The following is a 24,542-nucleotide window of genomic DNA, read 5'->3' as shown; positions in this document are numbered from 1 at the left end:
ACCCTGCACCCTGTGCACCAGGCCCTGCCCCTGTCTGGGAGCAGGGAGGGCTGGGCAGGGCCTGTGTGGAGCTCCCCACTGCCCCCCAGAGAAAATCGGGACACTGCATTTTGCAGCATTCCCCTAAGACAGCCTTACTTCTGCAGAGATCCTATCCTGGATGTGGCTGGAGTTGCTTTGGGCTCTTCATCCCTTAGCTTCTCCTCCTCAGACTGGCCTGCACTCCACCATCAACAGCTGGGCTTGGGAAACCCCCATGGAGATTCTGATTCAGGTTGGTCAGGTTCTGTCTCTGGAATCCCTAACATGCACCCCAGGTACTCACTCTGGCAGTTAAGAGCACAGTCCCTTCAATTTCACTTTTACTGACAGTTTGAATACAGGAGATAACACATTCTCATGGTTGCCAATACAACAGTGAGAAGCTGCTCTCCCACCATCGCAGGAACCCCAGTTGGGCTCCCCATTGACACCAGTGTATTGTATTCCCAGCTAATGATGTTCTACACCTAAACAACACACACACTCTCCCCACCCCACCCGCATCCCCACCCTTCTGTACTTGAAAGAGCAGACAGACCCAGGTTTAAGCCCAGGACTAGCGTGGTGGCTTGTGAACCTCCCTAAACCTCAATTTCCTTTTCTAAAATTGTAGTAATAGGGCTGGTGCTGTGGCATAAAAGGCTAAGCCTATGCCTGCAGTGTAGGCATCCCATATGGACGCCTGTTCAAGTCCCGGCTGCTCCACTTCTGATCCAGCTCCCTGTTAATATGCTTAGGAAAGCAATGGAAGAGGCCCAAGTGTTTGGGCCTCAATGCCTGCGTGGGAGATCCAGAATAAAGCTTGTGGCTCCTGGCTTTTGCCTGGCACAGCCCTGACTGTTGCAGCCATTAGGAGAGTGAACCAGTGGATGGAAAACCTCTCTGTGTCTCTTCTTCTTGCTCTGTATCTCTGCCTTTGAAATAAATAAAAAACTTTAAAAAAAATTAAATGGCACTAATAACAGCAAGACACCTTGCAGATGGCTGTCACAAGGCAGGGGGCCTGCAAAGCTGTCAGCACAGAGCCTGGCACAGAGTGAGCTCCGTATCTGGTGGTTACTCTTGATGCTACATCCCAGGGTGGCCAGGAACACAAGCCCAGGGCCAGGCCACCTGCCTAGGGAGCACCGAGAACCCTGAGCCAGCCTTTATTGAGCCTTTTCTGAGAGCCGGGCACTCATTGAGGACTGAAGGACTTTGCCAGCAGTACTTCAGGGTTCCTGGAGCTCAATACTGTCAGCTTTGGGCCGAATGGTTCTTTTTTTATTATTTGTTATTTATTTTTAACGATTTATTTTATTTGAAAGAGTTACAGAGAGAGAGAGATCTTCCATCCACTGGTTCACTTCTCAAATGGCTGCAAAGGCTAGGGTTGGGCCAGGCTGAAGCCAAGAGCCAGGAGTTTCTTCTGGGTCTCCCACATGGGTGCAGGGACCTAAGAACTTGGGCCATCTTCCACTGCTTTTCCTGACACATTAGCAGGGAGCTGGATTAAAAAAAAAAAAAAACTTTTAAGAATTGTGTTTATATTTCCTTTCTCTCTGTCTCTCACTGTCCACTCTGCCTGTCCAAAAAAAAAAAAAAAAAAGTGTTGATATTTATTTGAAAGGCAGAGAGACAGAGATCTTCCATCTGTTGGTTCACTCCCCAAATGCCCGCAACAGCTGGGGCTGCACCAGGCCAAAGCCAGGAACCTGGAACTCAATCTGGGTCTTCACGTAGGTGCCAGTGGCCCAAGGACTTGAGTCGTCACTTGCTGCCTCTCAAGCAAGAAGTCGGATTGGGAGTAAAGGCAGGACTGAAGCCCAGGCACACCAGTGTGGGATGCAGGAGTCCCCAGTGGGATCTTAACTGCTGCACCAAAGCTCACCTTTTGTGGTGTCTTTATATTGTAGCGTGTTTAGCAGCATCTCCAGCCTCTGCCCACTAGATCCCGGCGACATTCCACTATATGTGACAACCAAAAACATTCCTGCACATTGCCAGATGTGGCCAAGGAGCTGGGGTGGGGAATGGGCAAAATGGTTAAGAACCATTGCCTTATTGGACGGTCACAGCTGCTAACCACAGTAAACCCAGGTGGTAAGTATAATATCGTCCCATGTTACCAGCAAGGAAACCAGGGAGACAGAATTTGGGCGACATTCCCAAGCGCAAATGGCCAGGTCTGGGATTCCTCGCCAGCAGTGTGACCCACGTGCCGCAGCCCCTCCCATCTCAGGAATGCAGGGCAGATGAGAACTCTGCAGAGCTCTTCCAGGTATCTGGTCCACGGTAACCTCAGCAGCAGCATCACACCTGTTATCAAAGCCTCAGGGGGCAGGCGTCTGGCACAGCAGTCAGGACTAAACTTGGGACGCCTGCATCCCACATCAGAGTGCCTGGGTTCAAGTCCCAGCTCCGCTCCCAATTCCAGCTTCCTGCTCATGCACCTGGGAAGCTAGTGGATGATGGCTCAACCACTAGAGCCCCTGCCACACATGTGGGAGACCCAGATGGAGTTCCTGGCTGCTGGCTTCGGCCTAGTGCAACCCTAGCTCGTTTTTTTCTCTCTTTCTCCTTTCGCCTTTCAAATAAATAAGTCTTAAAAAAAAAAAGAAGAAGAAAAAGAAGGAGCAAGCCCAGGGCTTCACCCCAGATGATTAGATGGGAATCCTTGAACAGTTGTGGCTTTTGAAGCTTCCACAAAGTCAGGAGCCCCTGTGCTAGGCTGAGAAGCCAGGTCGGGTCCTAATCTCAAATTCTGGTGGCCAGGGTGTTGGGGAGCAGGCTCACTCTCCTCTTTGGGCTAACTCAGAGGTCAGAGACCTGGAGCCACCTGCTCTCCCCCCAAGCTAAAGCCATGCAGCCTGGAGACCTCCTTCCTGTTCACCTGAACTCCCACTGCTCCCCTCACGCCCAACCTTGCACCACAGGCTCCCGCCTAAGCCACCGGGTTCTTCTTTATTCTCATGTGCTGTGGGTTGAGGTCACAGCACAAAGGTCATCACGAGAGGGTCCCCAAGGCCAGCCTGGGGGAGACTCAGTGGCCTCTTAGTGGCCAAGCACGGCCCAGTGCTGGAGGAGCAAGGTGCCCTCTGAGGGTGCCAAGGGCGTGCCCAAAGTTGCTGCTCGCTCCTCCAGCAGGAGCCTCACCGGTCTGAGCAGCTGGGTGACACAGGCTTGCTTGTCCTGAAGCCTTGGCGTTCTCTGCAGGAGTGAGGGGGTGGCGGGAGCTGGCGTCTGGATGATGCTGTGCCACAGCCGCCTCCCTACACCCTTACTCACACCCAGCCAGGAGAGGCAGGGGCTGACCCCAGGGAAAGAGGCGCACATGGAGGTCGGCACTGAAGGCCTCACTCAAGGACATTTAAGAACCAGCGGGTTCCCTGACTCCAGTCCCTGTGCCCCTCCCAGCAGGCCCTGTGTGAGTCCGGGACATTCTGGGCAGGTCTGGCAAGACAATGGGTTTTGAAGGGAAGGGACCGAGAGGATCTGCTGCACGGCAGGAGGCGAGAAACCTGCCCTCTCCGGTCCTGCCCCACCCCCCACCCCCCAGCCCTTTGGGGATCCCAGGGAATCTGTGTGTTGTTCCAGGATCTGGAGCTGACTCAGCCACAACACAGGGGGGCAGGCATGCCCACCCCTCACCTGGCATCACTCTCCTTCCTCTTCCTCTGTCTTCTTGAACATGGCCAAGGCTTCCTCCAGCACACCGTCGGGGTCTAGAACTTTGATCTGGAGGGAATAGCAGGGGGCTGGTTTGGGGAGCATGGAAGGCCCAGGCTGCCAGCCTCGGGGGCAACTTCCCAACTCCCCACTTCCCCTGGGATGCCCTGACTGAAAACAAAACCATGTCTGTTCTCCAGCTGGGAGAGGCTGGGCAGGGCCAGCACTGCTGGTTTCTGTTTCTCTCTGGGTGTGGCTCCAGGACCCTGGTGAGGGCTGCCCACCTCAGGAATGGGGAACTGGGTGGGCTGTGGGGCCTCATCACGGCCGAAGTCGATCATGGTGCCGCATTTGGCCACGTCATCTACCCAGAAGCCTTCAAACAGCTGACCGTGGTCCAGGTGGAAGAAACGCCCATGTCCGTTCTTCATGCCTCTCTGCCAGTAGCCCTCGTAGCGGTTCCCGTTCTCTGGGAAAGGACAGTGGGTGTGGCTGCTGCATTCACCAGGCCAGGCTGACCCTCCACCACCGTGGAGAAGACTGCCCTGGGGACCTACAGGCAGGTGTCAAAACCACGCCAGGCCCTGTGCAAATAAGCCTCAGTTAACCTTCGCAGTAACCCCAGGAAGTAGGTACATTTCATTTTTACTCTGACTTATGGATGAGAACAACCAAGTGCAGGTTAAGCCAATCACCCAAGGCCTACCCACTGCTAGGAAGAGCTCAGGCCAGGATCTGACCCCAGGCAGGCTGGAAAAAGGATACCCTTGGAGCTCTCCCAGCACCCAGGCATTGTGAAATGGAGACTGAGGCACCCACAGGCAAAGCAACTCGCCCAAGGTTCTACCTCTCATGCTGTGAAGGGAAGGAAGAGGGTGCTGAAAATAAGGAGGTGTGCTCTGGGTGGAGTGGACAGAGAAGGACCTGCGGAGGGACAAGCAACGTTGTAGGGAAAAGCATTCCAGAAACATGGAAGAGCAGTGCCACAGTCCTGTGGGAGGAACTGCAAGTTAGTGAGGCCAGAACCAACGGGAGTCCAGGGGAAGGCGGGGGGAGGGGAAGTTGGAGGCTGAGCCCCAAAGGCCACAGGAAGGGCTGGGCCCCAGCCTGAGGGCCACAGGGAGAACAGAGCCTGATAAGATTGGCTTTCTGCTCTGGAAAGCCCAGGGCGTGGATGAGTCCGGACAGGACAGTTTCTCGCTGGCGACTCTTCCCTCTCTGGCCAGGACCTGGCTCCTCTGCCAGCAGGTCTCTGTTCAGCGTGCAAACACCTCTCCCAAGAGTCATTCCTTGGCCTCGTGTCAAGCTAAACAGCCCGGCCCCCAGCTCCTTCACCACTTCCCAGCACACTTTCCTGTTTTCCAAGGAGAATTCCTTAGCACTTGTGACCCACAACTAACAGCCTGTCTGACCTTGTGGGAGTGACTTCACCTCATGGGCTCAGTTCACTGTACCCTACAGGATGCTTTGTGAGGATTAAATGTGTTCAGTACTGTTGATCACTGTCGCTATAAGAAATTGTCTTATTGCGGCCGGCGCTGTGGCATAGCAGGTTAAGCCGCTGCCTGCAATGCAGGCATTCCATATGGGCACTCCACTTCCTATCCAGCTCTCTGCTAATGTGCCTGGGAAAGCAGTAGAAGATGGCCCAAGTGCTTGGACCCCTGCACCATGGCAGGAGACCTGGAAGAAGCTCCTTGTTATGGCTTCAGCCTGGCCCAGCCCGGCTTGTTGCAGTCATTCGGGGAGTGAACCAGCAGATGGAAGATCTTGCTCTACTTCTTCCCCCCACCTTCTTGCTCTCGCTCTCTCAACTCTGCTTCTCAAGCAAATAAAATAAATCTTTAAAAAAAAAAAAAAAAAGAAAGAAAGAAGTTAATTATAACATCAAGGGAGGCCTGGGCATCTCCTTAACCTTATCCCAGGTCAGGCAAGGCCAGGCAGGCCCCCAAAGAGGGGCAGAGGCAGTTGCACAGGGCGTGGCCAGCCAGGTCCCAGGGGCGGGGCAGGGCGGGGCCGGCGGGATGGGGGCGGGGCACTCACTTAACCGCAGCATTCCCTCTCCTTCGTGCTGGTCGTTCCACCACTGGCCCTCGTAGATGTCGCCATTGCTGTAGTACATGCGGCCCCACCCACTGCGCTGGTCGCCACACCACTCACCCTCGTAATACTCCTTGGGTCCGTAAAACTGGATTCCATAGCCCTGCAAGCAAGAAGATGTCCTGGTCTGTGGCGGCCCACCTTATTCCAGGCCGGGAGCCACTCACAGGAGTTCCTCCTGGCTTCCTTCCTGGGCCCTGCACCCCAGGGGAGGGTTGCCCCTCCAAAGATGACCCCAGGCTGTCTATCTCTGCCTCTGCTGCCGCCTCCAGGCAGCCCACCATCACTCCTCCCTGCGGGTTCTCACTGCTGCCCATGCATGGAAGCCAGGGGACCTTAAACCAACCTCTGATCTAGTTGCCCCACCCCCACCCTATCCCCAGGGACTCTGACCCCATTAGAGTCTCACAGAATCAGATCAGAGCTGTGGGTTTTCTTCCTAGAAAGACGAACATAAACACCACACTGAGCGTCTACCCAAGGGGAAGCCAGACTCCCTGCAGACAAGGAGCTTCTGTTAACAGCGCAAAGTCTACTCAGAATTCTGGACCAGTGTTGTGACTAAAGGGTAAAATCCTTGCTTGCCATGCCAGCATCCCATATGGGTGTAGGTTACTATCCCTGCTGCTCTACTTAAAATCCAGCTCCCTGCTAATGTGCCTGGGAAAGCCGTGGAAGATGACCTAAGGGCTTGGGCCCCTGCACCAACATGGGAGACCCAGAAGCAGCTCCTGGCTCCTGGCTCCTGGCTTTGGCCTGGACCAGCTCCGGCCATTGTGGCCATTTAGGGAGTGGATCAGTGGATGGAAGATCTCTCTCTCTGTAATGCTGCCTTTCAAATAAATAAATCTTTGGGGGGAAAAATAGTATTAACTTATTTGAGAGGCAGAGAGAGCGCCCGTTTCCTGGCTCACTCCCCAAAAGCTCAAGAGAGCGGAGCCCTGCAGAAGCCAGGAGCTGGGAACTCAGTCTCCAGGGTGGGTGGCAGGAACCCAGTCTCTCCTGCTGCCTCCCAGGGTGTGCAGGAAGCTCGAGCAGGAGCTGGAGTCGAGACTCAGAGCTAGGTACTCCCCTGCAGGATCTGGCATCTTGCTGCGGCTTGGCCTCGGTGCCCATATGGGATGCCGGCACCGCAGGCAGAGGCTTAGCCTACTATGCCACAGCGCTAACCCCCAACTAGCAACTTTTGATGTAGCCCCCTACAGGAAGCTTGCCTCGAATTTCCAAGGCTAAGCCTAATGATCCCCCTGTAGACAACCTGTGAAAACCTCTATCCTAACACCAAGTCATATGTAAAGGCTTATCTTAGGCATTCTCTCCCACTGGCCAATAAGCAATTTTTTTTTTTTTTTTTTTTTTTAACAGGCAGAGTGGACAGTGAGAGAGAGAGACAGAAAGAAAGGTCTTCCTTTGCCATTGGTTCACCCTCCAATGGCTGCCGTGGCCTGCGCACTGCGGCTGGCGCACCACGCTGATCCAATGGCAGGAGCCAGGTACTTATCCTGGTCTCCCATGGGGTGCAGGGCCCAAGCACCTGGGCCATCCTCCACTGCACTCCCTGGCCACAGCAGAGAGCTGACCTGGAAGAGGGGCAACCGGGACAGAATCCGGCGCCCCGACTGGGACTAGAACCTGGTGTGCCGGCGCCGCAAGGCGGAGGATTAGCCTAGTGAGTCGCGGCACCAGCCCCAATAAGCAATTTTAGAACAGAGAACATGAAGACCTGGGCTCTACCCCTTGCCAACTGTCTGATCCCAGGCCAGGCACTCCACCTCTCTGAGCCGTTTTCAGCAGTAAAAGGAAGATGGTCTTGAGTGTTAACTGGAGTATCACCGCGGCTGTTGCTAAATAGCAGTGCTATTATTACCTGTCACCACGGCCCAGGGGGTGTGCGAGAGTAACTAAGGGCATCTGTCCGCAGCTGGGTGTTCATGGGCGCCTCTCAGGACCCTCCCCTCTCATCCTGTGACCAAGGGTGTGGCCTCTGCTTTCTTCCCCCCACCTTTATTCCCTTCCCCCCCAACTTTACCCAGGCCCAGCAGAAGGGGGATTCTCAGGAGCCCAGAGAAAAGAAAGCCAGGAAATGCAGGGTGGGGGTGGGGACTGAAGAAGGAGCCCTCCCCTTACAAGCCTGGCAGCTCAGTAGCCACAGGGTTTCCTGGGCTCCTCCCTGGGCCCTCTCCGCCGGCTTCCTGTTTCCTGGGTTTTGTTCTGAGAAGTCTGGACTATACCCCCACCCCTTCAGTCTCCCACCCTCACATAACCCTGTATTTTCCCTGGTAGAAACCCCCTTCCCTTTTCCCACATCTCTCTGACTGCTACTCTGATGCCCACCTGTTCACACTCACACATGCACACATTCATACACTCATGCTCACACACATATGTACACACATGTGCTCATTCACTCACACACACGCTCATTCACAAACACATGTTCACAGTACACACATGCTCACTTACACTCATAAATTCATACAGTCACACATGTGTGCTCACACACATGCTCACTCTTACACACTCACACACGCACACAGCCACACACTCACCGATTTCTTGTTGTTCTTCCACCAGCCCGAGTAGACTCTCTGGTACTTTCCTGCCTCTTGGTCAGGAAGGCTGAGGGTGCCGTAGCCATCTCGCTTCCCGTACTTCCAGTCCCCCTCATAGATGGCTCCTTTCTTCTTCCAGAACTGGGTTCCTTTCCCTGGTGACACACAGAGGGGATCTCACATCTCCTGGCTTTTCCTCCCTCCCAGCAGATGTGCGTTGCCCTGGGGCAGGGAAGGGGTCCCTGCCCCTAACAGGATGGTGCTCCAGGGTGGGAACAGGATCTGGGCCTCATCTCTAGATCCCAGAACCCAGAAAAGTTCCGTTTCTTTTCTTTTTCTTTTTCTTTTTCTTTTTCTTTTTTTTTTTTTTTTTTTTTTTTTTTTTTTTTTGACAGGCAGAGTGGACAGTTAGAGAGAGAGACAGAGAGAAAGGTCTTCCTTTGCCGTTGGTTCACCCCCCAATGGCCGCCGCGGCTGGCGCGCTGCGGCCGGCGCACCGCGCTAATCCGATGGCAGGAGCCAGGAGCCAGGTGCTTTTCCTGGTCTCCCATGGGGTGCAGGGCCCAAGCACCTGGGCCATCCTCCACTGCACTCCCTGGCCACAGCAGAGAGCTGGCCTGGAAGAGGGGCAACCGGGACAGAATCCGGCGCCCCGACCGGGACTAGAACCCGGTGTGCCGGCGCCGCTAGGTGGAGGATTAGCCTAGTGAGCCGCAGCGCCTGCCGAAAAGTTCCGTTTCTACAAACAGCGTTTCCCTAGCCTTCTGCCCTGAAGCCGGAAGAACATAGTAAACACCAGACAGAAACCCACCCTCACTGCTTCACCTTTACCGCTTTTAAAAACGTTTATTTATGGGGCCGGCACTGCGGTGTAGTGGGTAAAGCTGCAGCCTGCAGTGCCGGCATCCCATATGGGTGTTGATTAGAGTCCTGGCTACTCCACTTCCAATCCGGCTCTCTGCTATGGCCTGGGAAAGCAGTAGAAGATGGCCCAAGTCCTTGGGCCCCTGCACCCATGTGGGAAAACTGGAAAAAGCTCCTGGCTACTGTCTTCTGATCTGATCAGCACAGCTCCAGCCATTGCAGCCATCTGGGGAGTGAACCAGCAGATGGAAGACCTCTCTCTCTCTCTCTCTCTCTCTCTCTGCCTCCCCTTCTCTCTCTGTGTAACTCTGACTTTCAAATAAATAAATAAATCTTTAAAAATGTTTATTTATTTCTTTGAAAGACAAAAAGAGATCTTTAGTCACCAGTTCACTCCCCAAATACTCATAACAGACAGGACCTAGGCCAGGCTGAAGCCAGGAGCCAGAAACTCCATCCTGGTCTCCCCACATGGGTGGGAGGGGGCCCAAGCACTTGAATCATCATCTGCTGCCTCCCAAGCTGCATTAGCAGGAAGCTGGATAAGAAGTGGAGGAGCGGAGATTTCAGCCCACACCCCAAGATGGGAGGTGGGCGTTCAAAGTGGTGGCAGAACCTGGCGTATCACGATGCCTGCCCCATCAGCTTCACTGCCTAATGGTGCTGCATGGACAGATGGCCACATGTTCCGAATATTTTCTTCAATTCTCCGAAACAGACAGGGAGTCCTAATCCTCGTCCCGCACTCCTACCTTCCAATTGCCCTGCAGCCCCTAGAATTTCCATGACGTTCCTGGGACCTGCCAGCCATGCTCCTGCCTTAAGGCCTTCTTATTTCTCCAGATGTTCACTCACTCTCTTCCTCCTGTACACCTGTGTCCGTTCTCACATTCTCCATGAGGCCCAGCCTAGTCACCTGAAACTACAACCCTTATAGCCCTCTGTTTCTTTTCACATAACAGGTGATTCTTTATGTCCTCTATTGTCTATTGTCTGTCTCCAAACCCGGGAGGGCACAGACTGGTCTGTTTCATTCATTGCCCTGCATAACAGTGTCTGGCATATCATAGGTGATTAATATCTGTTAAACAAGAAACACAGGGCAGGCATTGTGGTGCCTCGGGTAAAGCCACAGCTTGGGATGCCTGCATCCTGTATCAGAGTGCTGGTTTGAGTCCCGGCTGCTCACTTCCTGGTCTGGGTCCCTGCTAAAGAACCTGGGAAGCAGGGGATGATGGCTCAGGTACTTGAGTTCCTTGCATCCATGTGGGAGACTTGGATGGAGCTCCTGGCTCCTGGCTTCAGCCATAGTTGCAGGAATTTGGAGAGTGAGCCAGCAGATAGAAGGCCCATCTCTTTCTCTCTCTGACACTCTGCCTTTCAAGTAAATAAATCTTAAAAAAAAAAAAAAGAATAAAACACAGATTGCGTATCCCTAATCCAAAAATCTGAAATTCAAAATACTCAAAATCTGAAACTTTCAGAGTACTGACATGACACCACAAGTGGAAAATTTCACACCTGACTTCAGGTGACAGATCATAATCAAAATGCAGGTGAACCGGGCTGGCGCCAGGGCTCACTTGGCTAATCCTCTGCCTGCAGCGCCGGCATCCCGGGTTCTAGTCCCGGTTGGGGTGCCAGATTCTGTCCCAGTTGCTCCTCTTCCAGCCCAGCTCTCTGCTGTGGCCCCCGGGAGTGCAGTGGAGGATGGCCCAAGTGCTTGGGCCCTGCACCCCATGGGAGACCAGGAGAAGTACCTGGCTCCTGGATTCGGATCAGCACAGCACACCAGCCATAGTGGCCATTTGAACCAATGGAAGGAAGACCTTTCTCTCTGTCTTTCTCTCTCTCACTGTCTAACTCTGCCTGTCAAAAAAAATGAATGCAGGCTGGCGCCGTGGCTCACTAGGCTAATCCTCTACCTTGCGGCGCCGGCACACCAGGCTCTAGTCCCAGTCGGGGCGCCGGATTCTGTCCCGGTTGCCCCTCTTCCAGGCCAGCTCTCTGCTGTGGCCAGGGAGTGCAGTGGAGGATGGCCCAAGTGCTTGAGCCCTGCACCCCATGGGAGACCAGGAGAAGCACCTGGCTCCTGCCATCGGATCAGCGCAGTGCGCCGGCTGCAGAGCGCCAGCCACGGCGGCCATTGGAGGGTGAACCAATGGCAAAGGATGACCTTTCTCTCTGTCTCTCTCTCTCACTGTCCACTCTGCCTGTCCAAAAAAAAAAAAAATGCAGGTGAACTAAAAATATTGTTTAGGCTATGTGTATAGGCTACATATGATATGAAACAATCAACTTCCTGTTGAGACTTGTATATGGGCAAATATTCCCCCAAAAAAACTGAAACCAAAACCACTTTTAGTTCCAAGTGTTTCAGACAAGTACTATTTGTGGAATACCCACGTGGGCCAATTCATGCCTTGGATCTTGGTAGCCCAGCAATAAATCTGACATTGTCCCTAGGAGTTCACAGGGCCTCAGATTCCTCTTCTGAAAAACGGAGTTGGGGCCATGCTGTGGCTCAGCAGGTTAAGGCATTGCAGACAATTATTACAGCACCTCACTCTATGTAGAAGCCAAAAATCACACTTGTAGAAAAAGAGAGCAGAATGGTGGCTACCAGGGCCTGAAGAGAGGAGGGAATGGGGAGATGACCCTGCCATACACAAGTCAGTTCTGGAGCCTACCACACAACATGGTGACCATCCATCATCACATCATGGTGGACACTTCAAATCCGCCAGGTAGATTTGATTGTTAGAAACTTAAAGAAGTGCTTTACATTTTATCTTTGTGTATTTGAAAGGCAGAGAGATAGAGACAGAGGCAGAGAAACAGAGACAGAGATTGTCGATGTACTAGTTTGCTCCCCAAATGCCTGCAAGAGTTGGGGTTGGGCCAGGCTGAAGCCAGGAGTCAGGAGCATCTTCCAGGTCTCCCATGTGGATGCAAGGGCCAAGAACCCAAAACTCACCCCAGGTTTGCCAAGTGGGTGGCAGGCACCCACGTAACTGCACGACCTGTCTTCCCCGCCCTACCACATGCCACCCCTCTGGCCTGCTTTCCCTCACTTTGTCCAACGCCCCTGGCCTCCTTTGCTCCAGCTGTTCCTCCGTCCTGGAATGCTGGTCCCTGCAAAGCTCCACTCGGCTGACTCCCTCACCCTCAGTCCTGGCTCAGAACTGAAGTGAATCCACCTAGTTAATTTTAGCACCGCTAGCACACCATCTTATTCAGTCAACAAGCCTCTTGCCTCACCGCTGAATCTCTACATACTATGGTCCCTGGCACACAGTAGGTGCTCGAGAACTGCTGTGGCATCAGTGTGAGTTGGGTTCTTCCTAAGTCATGGATGCACCATTTGTTCAGCCATATCCAACTGTAGGTATCAGGAATGGTGGGGATACAGCCAGGGCTGACCAAGGCCCCTCCATTAAGTCATTTACTATCTGCCTCTGGGATAAAGGCCAAACTCACCGCAGGCCGTATATGGCTGGCCCTGGCCTCCTCTCCCTCACTGCTCCAGCCACGCTGGCTCCCAGTCGGGTCCTGGAACAAGCCTCTTCCCTCTAACACTCTGCAGCATCCTCTTGTTCTGTCTCCTCTGGCTAGAGGTACAGCCCTCTGCCTGGCTAACTCGTCCTCGCTCTTTTGGACTCAATCCAAACATGGCCCCTTGGGCTTTCACATGTTCTCACAGCCCCTCCCTGTGCCCCTTCATACCCTGACACCACCATTTCCAGCTACTTCCCATCTCTGAGCTCTGGTTTCCTCTTCTGTAGAATGGGAATGCTACCCTACCCTCTGGTACTGGCAGATTCCCTGCAAAACTGGAAGCTCCCTGAGGGTTGGGATCATGCCAGATGCCCATAACAGAGCCTGCCAGTGGCTGCGAGGTCGTTAAGTTTGTGGAAGGAATGTGCTTGCCCTACCTAGGGACTCTCCTAACCACTTCCAATCTTTTTTTTTTTTTTTTTTTTTTTTAAGATTTATTTATTTGAGCCGGCGCCGTGGCTCAATAGGCTAATCCTCCACCTTGTGGCGCCGGCACACCGGATTCTAGTCCCGGTCGGGGTGCCGGATTCTGTCCCGGTTGCCCCTCTTCCAGGCCAGCTCTCTGCTATGGCCAGGGAGTGCAGTGGAGGATGGCCCAGGTGCTTGGGCCCTGCACCCCATGGGAGACCAGGAAAAAGCACCTGGATCCTGGCTCCTGCCATCGGATCAGCGCGGTGCGCCGGCTGCAGCGGCGGCCATTGGAGGGTGAACCAACGGCAAAAGGAAGACCTTTCTCTCTCTGTCTCTCTCTCTCACTGTCCACTCTGCCTATCAAAAATTAAAAAAAAAAAAAAAAAAAAGATTTATTTATTTGAAAGAGTTACACAGAGACAGAAAGAGAGGCAGAGAGAGAGGTCTTCCATCTGCTGGTTCACTCCCCAATTGGCTGCAACAGCTGGAGCTGCACTGATCTGAAGCCAGGAGCCAGGAGCTTTTTCCAGTTTTCCCACATGGGTGCAGGGGCCCAAGGACTTGGGCCATCTTCTACTGCTTTCCCAGGCCATGGCAGAGAGCTAGATTGGAAGTGGGGCAGCTGGGACTCTAACCAACACCCATATGGGATGCTGGCACTGCAGGTGGTGGCTTTACCCGCTACTTTACAGCGGCAGCCCCCCAATCTGCTTTTGCCACAGCAGCTTCAACTTGGTCAGAGGCATGTCTTGGGGAGAGAGGGGCTTGAGAGGCCCATAAGTTCTGTGTCAATACCTCCTCCGGGGTCTGAGGGGAAGCAGGACTCACGCAGAAGGCACACAGATCAGCCCACACTGTGGGATCTCAGCTGGGGAAGCCAAGATCCAGAGAATGGGAACGGATCTGCCTGAAGCCTCCCAGTGACTCAGTGGCAGAGCCAGGTTCAGAACTTCAGTGTCCTGACCCCAGTCCAGGGCGCCGCCCGCCCCACACACTATCCGCGAGAAATGAACATACGCAGGCATCTTTAACCGCATACAGTGCAGAGCAGCCAGAGTCACGCTTTTAAGGAGGAGCTGAGGGGGAGTGTCTTGCCTCATACTGGGTGGGGTCAGCTTTGGAGGGCATCTTGGACAAAGAAAGCTTTTGAGTAGTGACCCCTGCCACACACAGCCCTAAAAGAACATGCTAGAAGTTCCCTTTCTGCACAGACTGTGGACTATGCATTTGAGAGATGTTGCCTCTTACTGTTACAAACATGTATTATTATTATTATTATTATTTATTTTTTGACAGGCAGAGTTAGACAGGGAGAGAGAGACAGAGAGAAAGCTTTTCCTTTTCCGTTGGTTCACGCCCCAAAATGGCCGCTACGGCCGGTGCGCAGTGGCCACCGCGTTGTGCCGATCCAAAGCCAGGAGCCAGGTGCTTTCTCCTGGTCTCCCATGCAGGTGCAGGGCCCAAGGACCTGGGCCATCCTCCACTGCACTCCCGGGCCACAGCAGAGAGCTGGACTGGAAGAGAAGCAACCAGGACAGAATCCGGCGCCCCGACCAGGACTAGAACCTGGGGTGCCAGCGCCACAGGCGGAGGATTAGCCAAGTGAGCCATGGCACTGGCTACAAACAAGTATTATTTCCACCCTCTCCCCTTTTAGAAAGATTTATGGGGCCGGGGTTGTGGCATAGTAGGTTAAGTCTCTGCCTGCAGTGCCGCCATCCCATATGAGTGCCAGTTCGTGTTCTGGCTGCTCCACTTACAATCCAGCTCTGTGCTAATGGCCTGGGAAAGCAGTGGAAATGGCCCAAATGTTTGGGCCCCTGCACCCATGTGGGAGACCCAGGAGAAGTTCCTGGATCCTGGCTTCAGATCAGTCCAGCTCCGGCTGTTGCAGCCATTTAGGGAATGAACTAGCAAATGGAAGATCTCTATCTCTGCCTCTCTCTCTCTGTAACTCTGCCTCTCAATCCAGATTTCCCACATAGGTGGCAGGGACCCAAGTACCTGAGCCATGAACTACTGCCTTTCAGTGTGTGCATTAGAAGTAAACTGAGGGGCCAGGGCCGTGGCACAGTAGGTTAATCCTCTACCTGCGGCACTGTCATCCCATATAGGTGCTGGTTCTAGTTCTGGCTGCTCTTCTTCCAATCCTACTCTCTGCTATGGCCTGGGAAAGCAGTAGAAGATTGTCGCTCCCCCTCTTCATGGAGGAACGACACAGGACCCTGTGCTGTTCTTTTGTCTGCTCGGCCCTCTCCGGGTTTGCTGCTGGTCCTTCCCGGGTTGGCTACCATCCCTTCCACCTCCGTGGAAGGGCGGTTCCCCCTGCCACATTCCCCACTTCCGCGGGGGAGCGGCACACCGCCGGCCGGCTCTCTCGGGGGCTGCACAGGTGTTCCCCTTAGATGTTCCCCTTAGATGTTCCTGGTGCATGCCGTCTCTCTCCTCCTTTATAGTCCTCCTCCGCCAATCCCAACTCGGCTGCCCACATGCCGAGTACGCTGCTCTCCTCCAATCAGGAGCAGGATCAGCTCCTGGAGGTCATCACTCAAGTTGGCAAGAGGCAGCTGTGTAGAAGCTGTTGCCTCCTCTCCCAGCACCATATTGTGGGAGAGCAGATGCATAGAATAAGTCTTAATTCCAGTAACTCAGTCCAGTCCGGGTTGCTCCCCACAGAAGATGGCCCAAGTGCTTAGGTCCCTGCACCCACATGGAAGATCTGGAAGAAGCTTCTGGCTTTGGATAGGCCCAGCTCCAGGTGTTGCGGCCATTTGGGGAACAAACCAGTGGATGGAAGATCTTTCTGTCTCTCCCTCTCTATGTCTGTAATGCTACCTCTCAAATAAATAATAAATGAAGTCTTTAATAATAAAAAGAAGTAAAATGGAATCTGGAGTGGAACTGACATTGTTTCTCTCTCTCTCTCTTTTAAAGATTTATTTATTTATTTGAAAGGCAAGAGTTACAGAGAGAGAGAGAGAGAGAGAGAGAGAGAGAGAGAGAGAGAGGTCTTCCATCCACTGGTTCACTCCCCAGATGGCTACAATGGCCAGAGCTGTGCCAATCTGAAGCCAGGAGCCAGGAACTTCTTCTGGGTTTCCCATGTGGCACTGCTTTCCCAGGCCATAGCAGAGAGCTGGATTGGAAGTGGAGCAGCCAGGACTCGAACCAGTGCCCATATACCCATATGGGATGCCGGCACTGCAGGCAGCAGCTTTACCCACTATGCCACAGCACCAGCCCCTGGAATTGGTATTTGAAACCAGGCACTGCAATATGAGATGCAGGGGTCCTGACTGGAGTCTTAATCTCTATGCCAGAAGTCCCGCCTCCTGCCATATTCCCATTTTACAGCTGGGAAAGTGGAGGCTCAGAGTGGCTCAAGATCATAGTTGGCAGAACTGGGATTCTAACCCAGGTTCATGGACTTCAAAGCACTTAACCCAGGGAGTCAAAAGAGGAGAAGAATGGTTAAGAGCATAGATCTGGAGCAGCAAGACCAGAGTGAGCAGCAGTGTCAAGTTTTTTAATAAAAGCTCATTTTTTTGTTAGTGTCACCAGATCCCTCCTTGCCCCCTGGTGGTCAGAACTGAGCCCAGCCCAGTGGCCCCGTCAATCACATGGGAGCCCCGGCTACTTCTGGGGGGCACGGAGGGCTCCTGCCGGCTGTCCCAGAGCATCGGGTCTGAGTCTGAAGCCTCAGATCCTAGTTGCAAGCTGGTTTCCAGGAAGCGGATGGCTCCTTTTCCTCCACAGAGCACTGCCCAGCACCACACTTGGCTCAGGGCTCAGACAGTGACTGGCTGGTCTCCACAGTCCAGGGTGCAGGCTGGCTTCCCAAGCCCCCTTGTCCCCTGCTGCTCCCAAGACTTTCTTTCAGCTAAAGTCGGGGCCAAGGTTGGTTCCAGAACCACTGCCCACAGAGGCTCTGGTTGGTCTGGGCCAGCACTCATCTCTCAGGAAAGTCTTGGGGACTCTTCTTACATCTCTCTCTCTCTCTTTTTCTTTTTATTTTATATATATTTTTTTGACAAGTAGAGTTATAGACAGTGAGAGAGAGAGACAGAGACAAAGGTCTTCCTTCCATTGGTTCGCTTCCCAAATGGACACTATGGCTGGCGCTGCGCCGATCCGAAGCCAGGAGCCAGGTACCTCTTCCTGGTCTCCCATGCGGGTGCAGGAGCCCAAACACTTGGGCCATCCTCCACTGCCTTCCGGGGCCACAGCAGAGAGCTGGAGTGGAAGAGAAGCAACCAAGATCAGAACCCGGCGCCCATATGGGATGCTGGCGCCTCAGGCGGCAGATTAACCAAGTGAGCCACGGCGCCGGCCTCTTACATCTCTAATGAGCTCTGCACACTGCTTTCTTGGCCCTGGTTGCCCACAGTGACCGCTGGAGCCCCTGAGGCTCCCCACTCACCATGTTTCATGTTGTCCTTCCACTCGCCCACATAGTGGTCTCCGTTCACCGCGAACACCTGGTGCCTCAGTCCGTTCTTCTGGGCCTTCCGGTCCCACTCCTTCCACGGGGTCTCTGACTTCTTCGGACACTTGGAGAGTGGCATGTTGGCTGCTTCTGCAGGGCCACAAGGTGCTGGCAAAGGGGTAGGGACATCAGAGGTTCAGTGTACCTCATATAATGCCAGGATCCTGGGAATTCCTGGGGAGGCACCTGTCGGAGCTCAAGTGGGTCGAGTCATGTGTGTTCTGAGTCCCCAGGGCAGGTGAGCAGCCCTTGATGGGGATCCTGCTGCGCTGGACTGGCCCTGGGCTGTCCTCTCCTGGCTTCTCCTGGGGCCCCCTAAGGGGGGGGGGTCTGATGGCACAATCACTTGGGAACCCAGGGAGACCAGTAGGAACCAGGGTTTGTGATGGCATCAAGGAGAAACTGCTCTGAGACACCTATTGAATAACCGGGATGACCACTTAAAATGGTCACTCACTCTAAGGCTATGGGAACCCACAGGAATAAGGGCTGGGCAGTGGCCAGTGCTGGATCCATGCCAGGAGAGCTGGACTGGAGTCAGCTGCCCAGTGCATGGAGCAGAAACAGCACTGGCTCAGTGCCTGGCATTGTAGTTCCCTGGGTCCTGCCTCATCTACCTGGTGATGGCGGCACTCGGGGACTGCCTTTGCAAGAAATTGGGAGCTATTGGGAGAGCCCGCCAATCAAGCTGCTGCCTCTGGGGTGGCAAACTGTCCAGTTTTGCCCAGCACTGAGGGACCCTGGACTTTCGGTGCTAAAATAGACAGTCCCAGGCATACCAGGTGACCACCCCTTTGCTTCTGACCTCTACTTAGCCATTCTACCCAATCACTTGGTTAGTGTTTATTTTTATTTTTAAAAATTTAATTGAAAGAGTTAGAGAGGAAGAGAAAAAGATTTTTCATCTGCTGGATTAATCCCCAAATTGCTGCAACTGCCAGGGTTGGGCCAGGCTGAAGCCAGGAGCCAGGAGCTTCCTCCATGGGTGGCAGTGGCCCAAGTTCTATTCCTCAGGCCATTAGCAGGGAGCTGGATTAGTGGTGGAGCATCCAGGACATGAACCAGTACCCATATGGGATGCTGGCACTACAGGTGGCGGCTTTACCTGCTACTCCATAATGCCGGCCCCAGTTAGGTTTTTCCACTGGCCCAGCTCTGCCTGATGGAGTTACAGAGGGACTAGGTAGTGGTCCAGGGCCTCCTCTGAGTCTTGGAGCCCTCATTTGTGCTTCTCACATCCTTAGGACCTCCGCTGCAGACATCCATGTCCATCTGTCTGTCTCCATTGAGCTTGTGCAAGGTGATACAGTCTTCTTCAAATCTTAATCCTTGCTTCTCCTCAGCGATACTGCCATCTTCCTCCATGGGCCTTGGGGCTCCACACACACACTTCCACCAAACCTGAGCCAGCAGCAAGCACAGGGACTGGCTGATCACAAAGACAGCCTCCCCATATCAGCCCCAGAGGGTTCCAGAACAGGGTGTCCCAGGCATCTACCCACCCAGAGCCAGTTTCCCAGGCCTGCCACCTTAGATGGGCTTCTGCTAGGTTTGCTGCCCTGCTGACACTGTTTTTAACACTTTCTGGAAAAAAAGGACCAGCTTTTATATTTTGTACCAAACCCCACACTTCAGGTGGCTGGCTCTGCACACAGCTTGTCACTGGATTACAGGGAAGTGTGGAGTCCCAGGGAGGGGCTGGGATAGGGAGAGGGAGCATGGAGAGCTGGACAGTGCTGTGGGTCTTGCTGTCGCTCCCCCTCTTCATGGAGGAACGACACTAAACCCTGCCTAGGCTTCCTATCCGAGTCACGGCACCATTATGTCGCTCCCCTTCTTCGCGGAGGAACGACACAGGACCCTGCGCTGTTCTTTTGTCTGCTCGGCCCTCCCCGGGTTTGCTGCTGGTTCTTCCCAGGTTGGCTACCGACCCTTCCACCTCCGTGGAAGGGCGGTTCTCCCTGCCACTTTCCCCACTTCCGCAGGGGAGCGGCACACCGCCGGCCGGCTCTCTCGGGGGCTGCTCAGGTGTTCCTTCAGATAGATGTTCCTGGTGCATGTTGTCTCTCTCCTCCTTTATAGTCCTCTTCCACCAATCCGTGCTCTGCTACCCACACGCTGAGCACGCTGCTCTCCTCCAATCAGGAGCAGGGTCAGCTCCCGCAGTTTGTTAAGTTGGTGAGAGGCAGCTGCGTAGAAGTTTACTCCTCCCAAGCGCTATATCGTGGGAGAGCAGATGCATAGAATAAGTCTTAATTCCAGTAACAGTCTAGTCCGAGTTGCTCCCCACATCTTGCTCCTGGCAGGATACTGGAGTTGCCAATCTACACTTGCAGCAGTCCTTGCACGTCCTCTGACACGGCAGTTGTGGTCACATAGTCTGCTGGAGATGCCCATGATTGGCATCTGTGGCCATTCCGCCTCTGCTCCTCAATGGCAGGCACCACATCATCTCCTTCCTCTCCTGCATACCCAGTGCCTGGCACATAGTAAGCCCTCAGCCAGGCACAGCCAAGCAGGCTCTGACTTGGATGCTTTTCTCTCCTGTTCTTCCCCCTCCTCCTACACTGGGGGTCCATGCTCTATAAAACCTGGCTACAGTGGGGGCCTCCGGTAGTCTGACCAGGCTCTGGGGCCTGTACCACACCTGGTTCTGACAAATTTTGATGATCATACATAGGAACAGGGCAAGTCACTTCAGGGAAAGAAACACCATGAGTAAAAGCTGGAAGCAGGGAAACAGGCTCAGGTCCTAAACTGTATGTGGTTGTGTAACAAAACACCAATAGAGCCAGTGTAAGTCTTAGGTGAATGCTGTGGCCCCATAGTAGGCTGGGATGGGAGGTCTCTGTTAAAAAGAGGAATTGGGGCAGGGGCTGTGGTACAGCACTCAGGTGCTGGTTAGAGTCCCAACTACTCTGCTTCCAACTCAGCTCTCTGCTAATGGGCCTGGGAAGCAGTGCACGATGGCTCAAGTTCTTGAGTCCCTGCCACCTACGTGGGAGACCCAGATTGACTTCCTGGCCCAGCCCTGGCTGTTGCAGCCATTTGGTGAGTGAAGCAGTGGATGGTTTCTCTGTCACTCTGACTTTCAAATGAACAAATACATCTAAAAAAAAAGAGAGATTAGGGGCTGGTGTTATGGCACAGTGGGTTAAAGCCCTGGCCTGAAGCACAGGCTTCCCATATGGGCGCCGGTTCTCATCCTGGCTGCTCCACTTCCGATCCAGCACTCTGCTGTGGCCTGGGAAAGCAGTAGGGGATGGCCCAAGTCCTTGGGCCCCTGCACCCACATGGGAGACCCGGAAGAAGCTCCTGGCTCCTGGCTTTGGATCAGCGCAGCTCCGGCCGTTGCAGCCATCTGGGGACTAAACCAGGGGATGGAAGAGCTCTCTGTCTCTACCTCTCTCTGTAACTCTGTCTTTCAAATAAATAAAATAAATCTTTAAGAAAAGAGAGAGAGAGATTAGCAAAAGTTACAGAGGTATTAATGCCATATTAGTCCCAGGCTGATACTTTCTCCTTGGCTTACTCGGAGCTCTGAGACAACCCAGACATCACTTTCTTACATGTCACTGCGTGTTACTTAACGCTGCACCCGAAATAAAAAAAACATACACACACAGCCAGCAGTCCCACACATCATCGGCTCTACCGGAGTGGAGGCTGCTGTCTTCAGCCAGAGCTGTTGACAGGAAAAGAACACCTTGCAAAGCTGGGCGGGACCCTTCCCGGTTGTGTGGATGCGAAATAACAGTCAGGACTACCACGAAGGGTGGACGCGGTAGGGCTAGGAGCTTTGGGGCCCGTCCCGAGCCCACCTGTGCTCGCTCACCTGTGGGCCGCGGCCTTCCAGCACCCCCCAGCCGACAGCGCGCGCGCCGCGGGCCCGGCCCCGCCGGGGTCGCCGTGGTAACGCGCCAGGCCGCCAAGCCGTCGGCAGTGCCCGCCCCTTCCTGCCGAGCCCCGGCAGCCGCCACGTTTGAAAGGCAAACCGGCTCGGCGCCTGCTTCTAGTCCTGAGAGCGTTTGAGGGACGCCCTGTGCAGCCCCAGGCCTGCACGCCGCCGGCACATGGCGCTGGCACGAGTGGGCGGCAGGGCCTCCTCGGCCCGCAGCCTCCCAGTGGCCTCCGATCCGCCCGCGTCCTCGGCTCCTCACCCCGCTCTGCCTGGCTTCCTTGCTGTTCCAGGAAGCGGGGCCAGTGCCAGGACGCCTCTTCCTCCAGGGAGCAGCCCGGACCACCGTCCTGCCTTCCGGATGTCCGCTTCTCCGTGCGGAGTTCCTGGAACGGCCTGATGGACAATCGGAATTTCCATACCTGCTTGCCAACCCTCACTCCTGTTTCATGTTCTCTTTCCGCCCTTGGCGCCAAAATCCACGCGCACGCACACACGCGCGCGCACAAGCGTTATTTATGGCCTGTTTCTTTGAAGACAAAGATTTTGTTCCTTCCAATTTTTCATTGTCGATAAAATGTTCAAACACACAGTAAAACGTGGCTACAACGAACACCTGTCACCACCCCTGCCTTATATTCCACGACTAGTGGGCTAGTGCCACGTCCGGAGCAGAACTATGCGGCTTTGCACTGCTGTCTCCGGAGGATCTGGGAGATGCCCGGCACGTGCTCCACGCGTGTTTCTCACAGCGATGGCGCGCTCAGGTGCTCAGGGGGCCAGAGCACGCAGGCTCTCCAGCCTCCGTGACGGAGGCCGTTTCCCGCCCTGGCGCCCAGGCGATGGGCTGGGCGCTCCAGGAGGGGCGGCTCGGGCTGCGCTCTCCTGGGGAGGTGGTCCCCCTGCTGCCCAGAAGCAGCTCTGACTGGCCCCAAACTGCAGCACCCGCCACGGCCGGGGCGCACGGCGGGCGCTGTCAAACACGAGGGTGCTTAGGGAAGCCGATCTTCCGCCCCCACTCTCCACAGAGGCACGCTCGCCCTTCCCCCGCTCTGAGGTTTGTCTGCAGCCGCCGGCGTTTCTCAGGCCTCTAGTCAGTGACTTCCGGCTGCTCACAGCCAATGGGAGACGCGGCAGGGGATTGAGTGGCAGCCAGGAGGGCGGGAGAAGCGCGGCGGTGGCTTTCCGTCTCTCCCCGGAGACCGGCCGTAGTTTACAACTCTGGCTGCACCGGTCTGTCCCCGGGCCTCTGTCATCATCCCCTCTCTGCCCCTCCAGCCCTAAGTGTGCTCATATGGGGCTGTCGTCTCTTCCACTAGTGCTATTTCGGAGTGTCCAACACCTTTGTAACTACTTCCTTTATATTAAATGCACCTGGGGTGGATTGACAGGGACATGGTCAGGTGATGGACAACACGAGAAATCTGTCCCTGGTGAGGTTGCTGCCAGTTGGTGCAGGTGACCCGAGGCTGGGTGGAGCTGAGGCTGGTGCCAACTTCGACTCTTTGGAGCCCCCTCTTAGCAGTTCCGGGTGCTCAGCACCCTACCCCCACCCCCATCACTTCTAAATGCTTTGCCTTTTCCAGCTCTAATTCTATTTTTTAAAAAAGATGTATTTTGTTTTATTTGAAAGGCAGAGTTAGAGAGAGATCTTCCATCCACTGAATCACTCCCCAGATGCCCTCAACGTCCCAGGGCTGGGCCAGGCTGAAACTAGGAGCCAGGTGCTTCCTCCCGGTCTTCCACATGGGTGCAGGGGCCCAAGGACTGGGGTCATCCTTCACTGTTTTCCCAAGCACATTAGCGGGGAGCTGGATTGGAAGTGGCGCCCATATGGGATGCTGGCACTGCAGGCCGTGGCTCAACCTGCTATGCCACAACAGCTCCAGTTGCTTAGGGGCTGTCCCTGACCTCTGGGAGCTGCCATACCCATTTGGGCAGAGAACTGGAAGTGCCTGGGAATGGTCTCCTCTCCTGGGTGGTCCCTAGACAGTGACAGATGAAGGGTGTTGAGGGCCATGCTTCAAGAAGGCACTCCCTGGGAGAAGTTTTTCCTAATTTTCTTTTGGTGATTTTTTTTGTTTATTTGTGCAATATACATAATTGTTACCATTTTAATCATTTTAAGTGTGGAGTTCAATCACATTAAGTCCAATGACGCTGCTGTACAGCCGTCACCTTTTCATCATCCCAGACTGAAACTCGGTACCCGTAAAGCACCAGTCCTCCTTTCCCCAGCCTCTGACTACTTGCATTTGTCTAGTCTAGTTAACTCACAGAAATGCACTAATATTTCTGGAAGTGTAATTTTTATTCTAGTGTTAGTTGGTGTTTCTGTATACTTTTGCTTGGTTTCTTCCCAGGTCTAGTCACCAGTTTCTTCTGGGAGCACTTACTAAACAAATTGTATCAATATTGTCTACAGCCTTTTTTACAAAAGAAAAAACTTGTAACCACAAAGAAAAACTTTCCCAACCCAGAGAATAACAGAGTATTTTCCAACATTGAGAAACATTCAAGAATACCATCTTGGGGCAGGCATTTGGCAAACTGGTTAAGATGATGGGTAGCCAGCGCCGCGGCTCACTAGGCTAATCCTCCACCTTGCAGCGCCAGCACACCGGGTTCTAGTCCCAGTCGGGGCGCCGGATTCTGTCCCGGTTGCCCCTCTTCCAGGTCAGCTCTCTGCTGTGGCCAGGGAAGTGCAGTGGAGGATGGCCCAAGTGCTTGGGCCCTGCACCCCATGGGAGACCAGGATAAGTACCTGGCTCCTGCCATCAGATCAGTGTGGTGCGCCGGCTGCAGTGCACCAGCCGCGGCGGCTATTGGAGGGTGAACCAACGGCAAAAGGAAGACCTTTCTCTCTGTCTCTCTCTCTCTCTCACTGTCCACTCTGCCTGTCAAAAAAAACTTAAAAAAAAAAAAACTTTAAAAAAAAAAAAATGATGGGTAAGGGATTGGCGTTATGGTCCAGTGGGTTAAG

At 54.1% G+C, this 24,542-nt stretch overlaps 1 protein-coding gene across 6 annotated transcripts; it reads right to left on the bottom strand.

The window, feature by feature from the left end:
* Window positions 1-1,300: 1,300 nt before the first annotated feature.
* Window positions 1,301-22,616, bottom strand: MORN3 (MORN repeat containing 3). Of its 6 annotated transcripts, none has more exons than XM_070066168.2 (7): window positions 21,822-22,616; window positions 17,596-17,769; window positions 8,340-8,497; window positions 5,734-5,893; window positions 3,975-4,159; window positions 3,673-3,759; window positions 1,301-1,528 (listed from the first exon to the last, which is right to left on the bottom strand). In XM_070066168.2, the coding sequence occupies exons 2-6, from the start codon at window positions 17,738-17,740 to the stop codon at window positions 3,679-3,681; spliced, it is 729 nt and encodes a 242-aa protein (XP_069922269.1). In that variant the 5' UTR covers window positions 17,741-17,769; window positions 21,822-22,616; the 3' UTR covers window positions 1,301-1,528; window positions 3,673-3,678. The 6 variants fall into 6 exon arrangements, with proteins under 6 accessions (XP_069922269.1, XP_089179215.1, XP_008270415.1 ...); XM_089323089.1 differs by having other exon boundaries at window positions 21,982-22,121; XM_008272193.5 differs by having other exon boundaries at window positions 21,497-21,851.
* Between the last annotated feature and the right edge of the window lie 1,926 nt (window positions 22,617-24,542).

This window comes from Oryctolagus cuniculus, chromosome 21, assembly GCF_051225735.1.
Source record: "Oryctolagus cuniculus isolate XC-2025 breed Fujian yellow rabbit chromosome 21, ASM5122573v1, whole genome shotgun sequence".
NCBI lineage: Eukaryota > Metazoa > Chordata > Mammalia > Lagomorpha > Leporidae > Oryctolagus > Oryctolagus cuniculus.
The sequence above is the reverse complement of the archived record's forward strand: the minus strand, read 5'-3'. Positions and strand labels throughout refer to the sequence as shown.

What these genes read in the sequence shown, in the direction of transcription:
- MORN3 (XM_070066168.2), bottom strand. Translation starts at nt 17,740, where the DNA reads ATGCCACTCTCCAAGTGTCCGAAGAAGTCAGAGACCCCGTGGAAGGAG. An exon ending in AGAGGGAATGCTGCGGTTAA is followed by an intron (nt 4,160 to 5,733) that starts GTGAGTGCCCCG and finishes GTCCTTTCCCAG; the next exon opens with AGAACGGGAACCGCTACGAG. An exon ending in CCCAGTTCCCCATTCCTGAG is followed by an intron (nt 3,760 to 3,974) that starts GTGGGCAGCCCT and finishes TATTCCCTCCAG; the next exon opens with ATCAAAGTTCTAGACCCCGA.